The 13,296-nt window shown below is 63.9% G+C and overlaps 1 protein-coding gene across 4 annotated transcripts; it reads left to right on the top strand.

Moving 5' to 3' along the window:
• The first annotated feature begins 1,664 nt into the window (after positions 1-1,664).
• On the top strand, positions 1,665-11,467 carry TPRA1 (transmembrane protein adipocyte associated 1). 4 transcript variants are annotated; one of them, XM_069497696.1, is made up of 11 exons: positions 1,665-1,848; positions 5,799-5,925; positions 6,042-6,174; positions 7,212-7,298; positions 7,412-7,484; positions 7,597-7,676; positions 8,013-8,123; positions 8,234-8,294; positions 8,437-8,539; positions 9,820-9,900; positions 10,753-11,467. In XM_069497696.1, the coding sequence occupies exons 2-11, from the start codon at positions 5,816-5,818 to the stop codon at positions 11,018-11,020; spliced, it is 1,107 nt and encodes a 368-aa protein (XP_069353797.1). In that variant the 5' UTR covers positions 1,665-1,848; positions 5,799-5,815; the 3' UTR covers positions 11,021-11,467. The 4 variants fall into 4 exon arrangements, with proteins under 4 accessions (XP_069353797.1, XP_069353799.1, XP_069353795.1 ...); XM_069497698.1 differs by lacking the exon at positions 1,665-1,848 and adding an exon at positions 1,903-1,920; XM_069497694.1 differs by lacking the exon at positions 1,665-1,848 and adding an exon at positions 3,144-3,173.
• The last annotated feature ends 1,829 nt before the right edge of the window (positions 11,468-13,296 follow it).

Raw genomic sequence — 13,296 nt, 5'->3', positions numbered from 1 at the left:
GGAATCCGTGTGCATTTTGGAACCCCTCGGGCTGCCCCCGGGTAGGGGATGGGCAGGTGAATTGCACGAGGCTGGAGGTAGCGCGTGAGGACGCTGGCGTTCCTCTGCAGTTAGAGCAGCTCCGGCTGGGGCACCCTTGTCTGGGAGCAGCGGCCGGCCCGGATCCCAGCCCCCTTAGCCGGGCACTCGTGCAGGGGGCGGGCATCTCCGCACGGGACCCAGGGTAGGGAAGCAGGAGCGGGGGAGAGGCCTGGGAGTCCCCAAGAGATGTTTAGGAGCCGAGATCTGTCGGTCTTGGTGACTGAGGACAGCCCAAGAATGGCATCCAGGGTGACCCCAGGATCCCGGCTTAGCTTAGGTAGGATGGTTTAGGGGGACACAGGGTGAGTCAGTTTCTGGCTATGTTGAAGGTGGGTCTCAGAGCTGTCCAAGATACTCGTGGCTGGGACTCAAGAGGGAGTCTGGGCCGCGGCTGGAGGTCGCCTTGGGAGGGGACCTCACGAAGCTGCAGTCAAGGTGTTGGTTGGGGGCGGGGCGCGGTGGCTCCTGCCTGTCATCCCAGCACTCGGGGGAGACCAGCCTGGACAACATAGCAAGACCCCGTCTCTAAATAAAATACAAGAAATCAGGCCGGGCGTGTGCGGTGGCTCACGCCTGTCATCCCAGCACTCGGGGAGGCCGAGGCGGGAGGATCGCTCGAGGTCAGGAGTTCGAGACCAGCCTGAGCAAGAGCAAGACCCCCCCCCCCGTCTCTACAAAAAAAAAAAAAAAATAGAAATGATCTAGACAGCTAATATATATATATATATATATATAGAAAAAATTAGCCGGGCATGGTGGCACATGCCTGTCGTCCCAGCTACTCGGGAGGCCGAGGCAGGAGGATCGCTTGAGCCCTGGAGTTTGAGGCCAGCCTGGACAACATAGCAAGACCCCATCTCTACAAAAAAGAAAAATTAGCCGGGCATGGTGGCGCATGCCTGTGGTCCCAGCTACTCGGGAGGCTGAGGCAGGAGGATCGCTTGAGCCCAGGAGTCTGAGGCTGCTGTGAGCGAGGCTGATGCCACGGCACTCTAGCCCGGACCACAGAGCGAGACTCTGTCTCCAAAAAAAAGAAAAAAAAATAAGAAAGAAAGAAAAGCACAAACCAGAGGAAAATAGGAGAAGGGAAATCATAAGGATAAAAGCAAATAAATACATTAGAGAACAAAAAAAAAAAAAAGTAAAAAACAGTTTATCTTCTTGGGGGGGGGGAAGAGAGAGCAGGGAGATGGCACGGCCTCTGAGAGAAAAAGAGAAGGAGGTCCCGAGTGGCTTGCTGCTTTTACGGGGACAAAGAGGAAAAAGGAGATCTTTGTCGCTTAAAGCACTATTTATTAAACTCTGAGGAGGTCACGCTCTCTCCTGTGTGTCCAGTGAATTACACGCTGTCTCTGATCTCGAAGGGGGAGAAGTGAAAGAGACGCCCCTTTTATTTCCATAAAAGCAATAAATTCCAACAGAAACCTACACACGGGGTGCAAAACTCAAGCGCACAGAGTGCAGAACTGTGCGTTGCTATAGTGATAGAAAACCTCTCTGGGCCCGCCTCCCCCAAGCCTGCAGTCTCAGAAAACAGGAAAAGAAAGATAAAGGGCAGTGGTTAGGCCTGGTCACACGTGCCCAAGGACGCCTCCTTTGTGGCACGTGGTAGGCTGGGAGCTTCCTGTCCCCCGGAGGTCACGGGCACGCGTGGGGTGGACGCAGCGAGCATGTGAACCCGGGCTGCTTCCGAGGCGCCCCAGTGCTGTGCAGAGAACACAGGCCATGCAGCCGAGACAGGCAGCTCAGGAGGACTTCTCGGAGGAGGTGACGAGAGAGAGTTTGGAGGCAGAGGGATTGACGGGGGGCCCAGGCTCAGGCCTAGGGCAGTGATTGAATGTGAGCAGGAGGGATGTGAATGACCTCCTGGCAGAGCTTGGGGAGCGGTGGGTGAGTCCCCAAGCCCATTGTCCCTGTGGTCCACAGCTGTCCCCAAGCCAGGCCCGGCCCGGCCGCTCTGGCCAACGCAGACTCTGAAACTTCCCCAACATCTGACCGAGGTCTAGGTTGGGAAAGTCCCAGCTAAAGTCCCAAGTGACCACGGGGAGTGTCACCGTTGGCCTCGGCACAAGACCATACGCCCCTGGTGGCCTAGACCAACAGCAGCTGGGGGAACAACGGGGGGGGGGGGGGGGCCGGTCTCCTTCCGGCCCAACTGTGTTGTCACGGGTGTGTATCTCGGGGTGACTGTCGTAATTGGGCGCCTACAGTTTGCACCGGGCACTGACTCGGCCTCCGGATGCCGCAGGGAACTGGCAGGCACGATTCTGTCCCCATGACACCCAAGTTCTGGTTGGGGGGGGGGACCCAATGACTGCAGAGAAAGGGAGTCAAGGACCAGTCTGGGGAGAGAATTACGGTGCTCCGGGGGACATCAAGGCGCGTGGTGGCGTAGACGGAACAGGTGCACCAGCCACGCTGCAGAGGAAGGTGACGTGACAAGCAGCCACCACCAGGCGGGGGACAGATGTGGACACGCAGAGGCGGGAACTAGCTTAGCACGTTCAAGGAACAGAAACCGAAACCAGTGTGGCTTCAATGCGGGGCGCGGGGGAAGAGCGCTCAGAGGGAGGGAGGTGTCTCTTGGGCCAGAGGTCCCCCCTGCGGGCGGTGGCGGCGGTGGCGCTCATCCCGGCGGAACCGTCCTACTGTCTCTTTAAGAGGTCAGCGGGCTCGGCCCCGCCCCCTTGGAATCTGATTGGTCTCTTCCGCGCTTTTCAGAGATGCTCCATTCCTATAGGCTGCCGGGGAGCTGGGGGCGGGCCCGAGCGCTACAAGTAAGGGACTGTGGGCGTTTTCGCAGTTTGGGCCGGACGCAAAGGACCGTCCTGCCTTCCAGGTCGCCGCCGCCGGGAAGCGCTTGGGTGGCGTCCCGGGCGCCCGCGGCCCCGGCGCGTTGACCGCGTGTCGCCTTTCCGGGCTGCCCCACCCCCACTTCCGCGGGGCCGGCCGCTCGCCCGCGGCTCTTGCGCGACGCTCCCCGGCCCGGTCGCCTCCCTGCGGCGCTGGAGGCCGGAGTGTCGCGGCCTGCGGCGGCGGCGGCGGATGGGCGGCCCGGGCGGCCGGGCCTGAGTGCGACACGGGGCTCTCAGGTACGGAGGGGACCCGCTCCCCGGGGCCTGCCGCGGCCGGAGAGGGAGCCACGGAGGGGACCTGCGACGGTCCCCGCTCCCTTCCCCGGGGACAGGGCCGTCCTGTCCCCTCCTCCTCCTCCTCCTCCTCCACGGGTGACCCCGCTGCCTGCGAAGGCGCCTTGGTCTGTTTGGGGGCGAGGTCGCACCGGAAGCGCGGCCGGGCGATGCGGGGGGAGGGGGGGTCGCGTAGCGCGCGGGGACAGCGCAGGTCCAGGGGTCACTGGGTCACACCGTGACACCGTGCTGGGAGCTTAGTTTGGGCCAGGTGCTGTCCCAGGGGACCGGTCCCGAGCACGCGCGGGGTGGACGCAGCGAGCACGTGAACGCGCCCCTGTGCCGTGCAGAGAACACAGGCGACGCAGCCTGGACAGGCAACTCCGGAGGACTTCTCGGAGGAGGTGGCGGAGAGAGCTTGCAGGCAGAGGGCCAGACGGGGGGGGAGCCCAGGCTCAGGCCTAGGACAGTGTCCGGCCTCCCCCCCACCCCCACGGCAGCTGGGGAGGGGCAGAGTAACTTGGCCTCAGTCCTACGGAGCCTCCCCCATCCTGTTTTGCTTCCAGGGTTTGAAAGTGGGAAGGTGGCCTCTGGAATGTTAATGAGCTTGGGAGACACCCTCCCAGGTGGCAGAGACGGGACTGTCCCCATTTGTTTGGTCCTGAAAGGGCTGGAGTTGCCCCCAGGGCACTCTTCTTCCCTGGAAATCCTCCTCTGAGAACCACCTCCCCCACCCGCCTAGTCTGGCCTCCACCCCTTCCTCCCCCGGCCCTCAGCCAGCCTTGTCACCTTCCCCTTTTCCTCTCTGTCCCCAAGGCCAGGAGAGCTCATCGGAAGGAAAAGCCAGGAGCATGATGGGAGGGGGTGTGTTAGACCCTCTGTCTCTAGCAGAACTGAGGGCAGAGAGGGTTAGACCTACCCCTGTCGTCCTCTCCTTTCCTCTTCTGTACAATGGGCACAACGATCGTCCCCTCTGTCTCAGTGGCTGGGGCCATCGTCAAGCGTATCTGTAGGAAATGTACGATTTTACTTTTTTTTTTTTTTTTTTTTTGAGACAGAGTCTCACTGTGTTGCCCAGGCTAGAGTGAGTGCCGTGGCGTCAGCCTAGCTCACAGCAACCTCAAACTCCTGAGCTCAAGCGATCCTCCTGTCTCAGCCTCCCAAGTAGCTGGGACTACAGGCATGCGCCACCACGCCTGGCTCATTTTTTCTATATATATTTTTAGCTGTCCATATAATTTCTTTCTATTTTTAGTAGAGACGGGGTCTCGCTCTTGCTCAGGCTGGTCTCGAACTCCTGAGCTCAAACGATCCGCCCACCTCGGCCTCCCAGAGTGCTAGGATTACAGGCGTGAGCCACCGCGCCCGGCCCGATTTTACTTTTTTAAATCATTGCCGCGATTATTTTTATAAGCTTTGGCGCACAGTGGCAATTCTAGTAGCATGGCCCCCCCGGTCCCATGACTCTCGTGTGGGCTTTGGAGCAGCCGGCAGGAGCTTGTCAGAAACCCAGATGAAGTCCCAGCGGGTAGGACTGGCTTCAGGTGTGGCTGGATCCAGGGGCTCGAATGAGTTCGTCAGCATCTATCTCCGTCTGTCTCGGCTCTGTCCCCCTCTGTGTTGACTTTGCTCTCAATGGGTCCCCAACTGCGGGGAGTCAGAGTGGTCCAGCTCTGACTCGCGGATCTCAGCAGAAGGAGAACACTTCCGGGTGCTGAGAGCAAAAGTCTCAGGGCAGATTCTGATTGGCCAGGCTGAGATCACATGCCCATCCCCTGGCGTCGGGAAGGGGCGGAGTCCCCCAGACCCAAACCTCATCCACAGCGTGGGGAAGCCGCAGGCCCTGTCCCTCCTGGGGGGGCTGGTGTTGGGCTCTAGGACCAGGAGTTTGCTCCTCCATAGGGGACCAGGGTGTCCCTCCTGCCCGCGCGTCATTGATATGCTCACCTCGAAGTCACTGACAAGTTCTTAGCTCATGCCACCAGAAGTCACACGGAAGGTAGGAAGCGGAGATGCTGGGGCGTCACCCAATCTGTCCAAATCGTCATTCTAAACGTTGGCACCTGTGACACGCTGGTGCCCCGGGTCACGCCGCTGCGGCTGCTATTCCGTGACACCTGCCTCCACCTGGAGACGTCCCGTGCGTGTCCCAGGCACGGCTCCGTGTCCCCTCCATTGGTGTCTGCCTTCCCAGGGCGACGAGGCCTCGAGGGTCCAAGAATGTCCTTACCCACATTCTGTAGGGGGAAACTGAGGCACGGGGAGGAGGACGAGGACGTGAGGGGGAGGGCTGGCAGCCGGACGCCCGCTCTGCGCTTTGCCCCGTGGGCCCCGCAGGATGGAAGGGACTCTGGGTGACATCGAGTGGCTCGTGCTGGGCTCTGTTAGTGGGGAGGGGGGTGGCTGGGACGAGGGACTGGGCCAGGAGCTGGGCGCGGCGGAGGGTGAGGAGAGGGGTCCTTGGTTGCGCTCTGTGCAGCCCCCCCCCCATGTCCCCTGGGTATCCGAGACTCAGGGCAAGGTGGGCTGTGGCCCAGGCCACACGGCCCGCCCGCACGCCGCTAACCGTGGTGGCTGTCACTCCCCCAGGGCCAGCGGCTGGCGGGATGGTCATTTGGAACAACGGGAGCACCGCGCAGCCCCCGCCCCCGGCTCCAAACATCAGCGTGCCGCACCGCTGCCTGCTCCTGCTCTACGAGGACATCGGCACGTCCAGGTGAGGCCGGGTGGCGATGTCCCCGGGTCCCCCCCCCCCACCACCCCTGCCGCCCGGTGCATGCTGGGAGTCGGGTGCACACGCAGTGAGCCACCTTCTGTCCCCGTCCGCTATAGGGTCCGGTACTGGGACCTTTTGCTGCTGGTCCCCAACGTGCTGTTCTTCACCTTCCTGCTCTGGAAGCTTCCGTCCGCCCGGGCCAAGATCCGCGTCACCCCCAGCCCCATTTTTATCACCTTCTACATCCTGGTGAGTTCCCGAGACCCGTGATAGCAAACAAACCCCACCCCCGACCGCCTTAAGCCGGGAGAAGGGGAGATTAACCAACCCCCTGTACTAGAAGGTGGGCTGCAGGTACGGCTGCATCCAGGAGACGATGTCATTAGGACGCTGTCTCTCTGCGTCGCTGCTCTCTCCCGGCCGTAGCTCGGGGGGGAGTCCTCCCCGTATGGTGGCACAGATGGCCACGAGCTGCTTGGAGCCGACATCCTGCCCGCGCGGACTCAAGCAGAGACCACCTCTTTCCCGACGGTGCCAGCGTAGACCCGGGGCTTCCTCTCCTCGGCCCATCTCCCTTCCCTCCAGGCCAGGGTGGGCCGTGGGGCAGGCAGGGGGCCTGGGGAGCCCGGGGGGCTGTTGGCGGAGGCCCCAGGGGCCACTAGCCTACTGACGTCCCCTCCCCGGTGAGACGGTGGCGAGCTGGATAGAAACCGAGGCCTCCTCTCTCCCCTGCTTCCCTGACCCCTTAGTGTGTTTATTAAGCACCTACTATGTTCCAGGCAGGGAGAAGGGGCCCAGGAGCAAACAACACGGCTCCCCCCCCCCAGAGGTCCCTGCAGCCCCTTTTGTCCCTGCAACCTCCTGTCCCCCTGTCCCCCTGCGTCTTGGAATTCCACCCGTGACCCTGATCACACTAACTGCACGCGTGTACTCCGCCCTTCCCGGGGGGTGGCGGGGGTCCCAGGCACGGCTTCTGCTCCGTCTGTTACCCCCGTCTGTCCCCTCCCATCCATCCACGGAAGGGGCTGCTGGCTTTTCACCCCGTTTTACAGATGGGGAAACTGAGGCAGGGAGGTGCAGTCAGTTGCTTGCCTGGGGTCAGAGCTGCGAAGCAGCAGAGCCTGGGTCCCCTCCCCCCTTCCTACCTCCCTGTCCCAACCCCGGCCGGCCCCCTCCTCGGTTCCATGTTCGGTTTGACCCCAAGCCTCCCGCAGATGTCGGGGTGCACGTGCCGGGCTCGGGGCTCCCTCCCGGCTCAGCACGTCCCTCCCTCTGTCACCCCGCAGGTGTTCGTGGTGGCGCTGGTGGGCATCACCCGGGCCGTGGTGTCCATGACGGTGAGCACGTCGGACGCCGCCACCGTGGCTGATAAGGTGTGGCCAGAGGCTGGTGGGGGAGGCCCGGCCTGGGGCGGGGGTGGCGGGGGGTGACAGGGTGGGGTGCCGGCCTCCCCCGGGGGCTGACACCCTGCCCGCTCCGTGTCCAGATCCTGTGGGAAATCACCCGCTTCTTCCTGCTGGCCATCGAGCTGAGCGTGGTCATCCTGGGCCTTGCGTTTGGTGCGTGGTGGCGGGGGGTGGGGCGGGTGGCGACTCGCTGGCCGGCGCTGACCCCACCCCGGGGTCCCCTGGCTCGGCTGCCGCTCACTGGCCACCGTGTGTGTTCTCCCAGGTCACCTGGAGAGCAACTCTAGCATCAAGCGGGTGCTGGCCATCACCACGGTGCTGTCCCTGGCGTACTCGGTCACCCAGGTGCCAGGGCGGGCAGGGGGGCCGGGGCGTGCCAGGGGGGCGGGCATCCGGGAGGAAGGACATCTTCATCCTCCGGTCCCCGGGCCCCGTTCCGAATAGTCCCCAGGGCTCTCAAACTTTAAGGGCACCCGGGAAGCCACCCGGGGTGCTGGGGACCGGGGTGTGTCACCGAGCCACACCCAGCAGGTCACGGCGTGCAGGGTCGGGGTGCTGGCCCCCGGCTGACCCTCTGCCCGCTGTGTGTCCCGATCCCATGGCCCCAGTGTGCGCGGGGAGGAAGCCTGGGGAGGGGTGGGTGGGAGCCTGGGGGACCCTGTCCCTTCCTGTCCCCTGCAGGGGACCCTGGAGATCCTGTACCCCGATGCCCACCTCTCCGCCGAGGACTTCAACATCTACGGCCACGGGGGCCGCCAGTTCTGGCTGGTCAGCTCTTGCTTCTTCTTCTTGGTGAGGTCCAGGCCCAGGCAGGGGACCGGCTGCCTCGCGCTGGCCCCGGGGGTCTGTCCCAGCTGTCCCCAGCACCCTGCTCAGCCCCCCCTGCTGCTGTGTCTCCGCAGGTCTACTCCCTGGTGGTCGTCCTCCCCAAGACCCCGCTGAAGGAGCGCATCTCCCTGCCTTGTGAGCCCCGGGGCGGGGCTGGGGTGGGGTGGTGGCCGCCGGGTGGCAGGGAGGGGACCCCGGGTGGCGGGTCGGCGAGGCAGAGCCTGGCCTGGCAGGGGGCAGGACCTGACCTCCCCCGTCCCCTCCCCGCCACCCCCAGCGCGGAGGAGCTTCTACGTCTACGCGGGCATCCTGGCCCTGCTCAACCTGCTGCAGGGGCTGGGCAGCGCGCTGCTGTGCTTCGACGTCATCGAGGGGCTCTGGTACGGGGGGCGGGGTGGGGGCGGGGCTTGGGGTGGGTGGGGCTTGGGAGGTGGGGCGTGGGCGGGGCTTGGGAGGTGGGGTGGGGTGAGAGATGGGGAGAGGCTTGAGGTAGGGCGGGGCATGGGCTGGGGGCGGGGCTTGGGGTGGGCGGGGCTTGGGAGACGGGGCATGGGGTGGAGCGAGGTGAGGGATGGGGAGAGGCTTGAGGTGGGGCGGGGCATGGGATGGGGGTGGGGCTTGGGGATGGGGTGGGGCTTGGGAGGTGGGGCAGGATGAGGGATGGGGAGAGGCTTGAGGTGGGGCGGGGCTTGGGGATGGGGCGGGGCTTAGGAGGTGAGGCAGGATGAGGGATGGGGAGAGGCTTGAGGTGGGGCGGGGCATGGGCTGGGGCGGGGCTTGGGAATGGAGTGGGGCTTTGGGAGGCGGGGCTTGGGGATGGGGCGGGGCTTGGGAGGCGGGCCATGGGGTGGGATGGGGAGAGGCTTGAGGTGGGGCAGGGCACGGGCTGGGGGCGGGGATGGGGCGGGGCTTTGGAGGTGGGGCGGGGGTGTGGGCGGGGCTTGAGGTGGGGTGGGGATGGGGAGGGGCTTGAGGTGGGGCGGGGCATAGGCTAGGGGTGGGGTGGGGATGGGGTGGGGCTTAGGGTGGGGTGGGGCAGGAGATGGGGAGGGGTATGGGGTGGGGGCGGGGCCTGGGGAATGGGGAAGGGCTTAGGGTGGAGGACGGGGTGGAGCAGGAGATGGGGAGGGGCATGGGGTGGGGACAAGGCCTGGGGGATGGGGCGGGGCTTGAGGTGGGGTGGGGATGGGGAGGGGCTTGAGGTGGGGCGGGGCATAGGCTAGGGGTGGGGTGGGGATGGGGTGGGGCTTAGGGTGGGGTGGGGCAGGAGATGGGGAGGGGCATAGGGTGGGGGCGGGGCCTGGGGAATGGGGAAGGGCTTAGGGTGGAGGACGGGGTGGAGCAGGAGATGGGGTGGGGACAAGGCCTGGGGGATGGGGCGGGGCTTAGGGTGTGGGTGAGGCCTGGGGATGGGGCGGGGCTTAGGTTGTGGGCGGGGCGCGGGATGGGGCGGGGCTTAGGTTGTGGGCGGGGCGCGGGATGGGGCGGGGCTTAGGTTGTGGGCGGGGCGCGGGGGATGGGGCGGGGCTTAGGTTGTGGGCGGGGCGCGGGGATGGGGCGGGGCTTAGGGTGGGGCGGGGCGCGGGGATGGGGCGGGGCTTAGGTTGTGGGCGGCGCGCGGGGATGGAGGCCCCAGGCTGACCCCGCTCCGCACCCGCAGCTGCGTAGACGCCACCACCTTCCTGTACTTTAGCTTCTTCGCGCCGCTCATCTACGTGGCCTTCCTCCGGGGCTTCTTCGGGTGAGTGCGGGGCGGGCTGGCGAGCACATGCACACGCTTACACACGCTTACACACGTGCACACGTGCACCCTTCCCCCACAAAGAAGGTAGAGGCTGTGCGCATCGTTCTGCATTTGCACGTTTTCGTAATCCACGAACTCATGCAGCGAGTGTTTTATTGAGCACCTACTACAGACCAGACGCCGCAGCCACCAGGCACAACAGGGAGCAAAGCCAACGCGGGTCCCTGCCCGCACGGAGCTGGCACTCTAGCGGGGGAGGCCTGGGGACCGGGGCGGGCGACAGTGTGGGGAGGGGAATCCGGTGTGTATCCGAGTACCCTGGGGACGCGGTGCTCTGCGGTGCGGCTGTTTATCTGCAGACGTGTCGGGGACAGGTGAGACTGGGGTCCCACTCCAGGCCCCTGATGTGGCAGGAGGGTGGTTGCTCCGTCCCCTCCCCTCTCCCCCCACTTGCCAGGTCCCGGCTGGGGAAGGGGACAGGCCTCCCGCGGGGAGAGAGTCGGACGAGGGTCAGAGTGGACCCCAGCCCCAGCTCGGATCTGCACACGGGGCTTCTCTCCTAAATCGGGCGCGACGCTTCCCCGCTTGGAGGGTCGCCCTGGTCGGCGGGGGGGGAGAGGATAATCGCATGAGCTGCGGGGTCCCCGGGGGGAGCAGGGTCAAGGCCACCATCGGTGTTTGCTGAGCGTTTCGGCCCAGGGTCGTGATGGACGTCTGTGCCCTGCAGCAGGGGCTCAAGTTTTGCAGGACAGACCGCGGCGGGGTCCAGGCGGGGGGATGGGCGCCAGGTGGCCTCCTGCCGGGCGAGGACCGTCCCTGAGTCACCCTGTCTCCCCTCTCCCCCATCAGCTCAGAGCCCAAGATCCTCTTCTCCTACAAATGCCAACTGGACGAGACGGAGGAGCCGGACGTCCACCTGCCCCAGCCCTACGCGGTGGCCCGGCGGGACGGCCCGGAGGCCGCGGGGGCCGCGGGGACCTCGGCCGCCAGCTACTCGAGCACCCAGTTCGACGCGGCCGGCGGGGTGGCTTACCTGGACGACGTGGCCTCCATGCCCTGCCACACGGGCAGCGTCACCAGCACGGACAGCGGGCGCTGGAGGGCCATCAATGCCTGAAGGCCGCCGTCCTGGCCGGGTGGCCCGGTGGGGCCGGCGGGGGACAAACCAGGGAACAGGCCAGCACGCCCGCCCCGAGTCCCAGGTGCAGGAGGAAGAGCTTGCGGGACCTTCTGGGCGCGGGGGTCCTGTGTCTGTACCCCAAGTCCGGAGACGACTTCTTCCCGTGGGGCCCCCCGCCCCGTTCCCCTTGACCACCCCTGCTGTTGCCTGTCCCCTGTCCTGCACGGGGACACTGCCAGACTGACCCATCCCCCCAGGGCCAGGCCATGCCGTGCCCCGGTTTCCCGCAGCCTCGGCACGCAGGGCTGGGCTGGTCCCCCTCACCCATGTGCCCCGTCCCCGCGGGACTGTGTCCTCCCCGGAGCCCACCACCGAGGGGGATGGGCAGAAGTGTGTATATTTTCTCGTTCTATTTTTTAATAAAAAGCAAACGCAGGAGAAGGGGTGGACGCGCAGGTTTTGCAAGAGCACCAAGACAGGGGGGGCTGCAGCCACTTACAGCCCGTGCCGGCGAGGGGGACGAACCCCCGACGGATGGCCTGGGAGGGGACAGAGAGCTCTCGGGGCATTTCTGGCGGAGATAGGCATGCCATGCACCCCTTTGGAGCCTGGTGCAGACAGCCTGGGTTCCAGGACCTTCTCTGGCGGTGACAGGGGCTGTTTGGGGTGATCAGCCCATGCAACAGGCCCTGTGGACCAGGAGGCACCCGCTGGCCGCCCAAGCGTGCCTAGTGCTTTCTTTCTTTCTTTTTTATTTCTTTTTTTGAGACAGAGTCTCTCTCTGCCACCCGGGCTAGAGTCCCATGACGTCAGCCTCGCTCACAGCAACCTCGGACTCCTGGGCTCAAGCGATCCTCCTGCCTCGGCCTCCCGAGTAGCTGGGACGACAGGCATGCGCCACCACGCCTGGCTAATTTTTTCTTTTTTTCCTTTTTGTAGAGATGGGGTCTTGCTACGTTGTCCAGGCTGGCCTCAAACTCCAGGGCTCAAGCCATCCTCCTGCCTCAGCCTCCCGAGTAGCTGGGACTCCAAGCACACGCCACCACACCAGGCTCATTTTTTCTATATATATTTTTAGCTGTCCAGATCATTTCTATTTTTAGTAGAGACGGGGTCTCGCTCTTGCTCAGGCTGGTCTCGAACCCCTGACCTCGAGCGATCCTCCCGCCTCAGCCTCCCAGAGTGCTGGGACTTCTCATATTGTTTGGGGACGGTGACTCAGAAATCGAGATCGAATAGCCCACTGTGTGAAGTGTTTAAAGCCACTGCAAGAGGCCCTGGGCACACACCTCACCCCTGCCGGGGACCTGGGCAAGCTCCAGACACCTTCAACTTACAGACTGGCGTGGGTGACAGGCCTGCTCACCTAGTCATCAACGTAGCCCCCGTGGTGGCCTTCCAGAAGGTTCCCGCTCTTCCCTTTGCTCTCGTTTCCAATACTGTCCCTCCTCATCCTCGTAAACTGGGGTGTCCCGTGGGCTTACGCTAATGCTTCCAAATTAGTTCCCAGAATCCTGGCCCGGCCAGTGAGAACAGTGTGGGCTCGAGTCAGGCTGAGCCACTTGGGGTGGCTGAGCTGGTTCTAGAATTCTGGGGAACAGGGAATCTCTTTCTGCAGGATTCGCTGAGCTGCTGGACTGCGGTTCTAGAGCTGCCATCAGCCCCTCGTTAGAACCTCCCAAGGGGACATTCTGTGCAAGGGGGACCCAGGGGTGACCCATGAGCTCTGGACATCAGTGTGGATTGAAAGGAGCGTCTTGGAATCTTGGTTCGAATAAGGAATGTGACAATGTCTCAGCGTTTACTAATTTTGTTCCTGCGTGTAAGTGGCCACGATCTTTATGATTTGACCGAGAAATTTCAGAAAGTAACAGACGCCAAATTAAATGTCATTAGGAGGCCGGGCGCGGTGGCTCACGCCTGTCATCCCGGCACTCTGGGAGGCCGAGGCGGGAGGATCGCTCGAGGGCAGGAGTTCGAGACCAGCCTGAGCCAGAGCGAGACCCCGTCTCTACTAAAAATAGAAAGAAATTATCTGGACAACTAAAAATATGGAAAAAATGAGCCGGGTGTGGTGGCGCATTCCTGTAATCCCAGCTACTCGGGAGGCTGAGGCAGGAGGATCGCTTGAGCCCTGGAGTTTGAGGCCAGCCTGGACAACATAGCAAGACCCCATCTCTACAAAAAAGAAAAATGAGCCGGGCGTGGTGGCGCATGCCTGTAGTCCCAGCTACTCGGGAGGCTGAGGCAGGAGGATGGCTTGAGCCCAGGAG

Source organism: Eulemur rufifrons, chromosome 22, assembly GCF_041146395.1.
Source record: "Eulemur rufifrons isolate Redbay chromosome 22, OSU_ERuf_1, whole genome shotgun sequence".
Lineage (NCBI taxonomy): Eukaryota > Metazoa > Chordata > Mammalia > Primates > Lemuridae > Eulemur > Eulemur rufifrons.
This window is presented reverse-complemented; position numbering and strand designations above follow the sequence as displayed.

Bases quoted from the DNA above. Each gene is read 5' to 3' on its own strand.
- TPRA1 (XM_069497696.1), top strand. From the start codon at position 5,816: ATGGTCATTTGGAACAACGGGAGCACCGCGCAGCCCCCGCCCCCGGCT. The intron at 6,175-7,211 runs GTGAGTTCCCGA...GTCACCCCGCAG, and splicing joins TTATCACCTTCTACATCCTG to GTGTTCGTGGTGGCGCTGGT. The intron at 8,124-8,233 runs GTGAGGTCCAGG...GTGTCTCCGCAG, and splicing joins GCTCTTGCTTCTTCTTCTTG to GTCTACTCCCTGGTGGTCGT.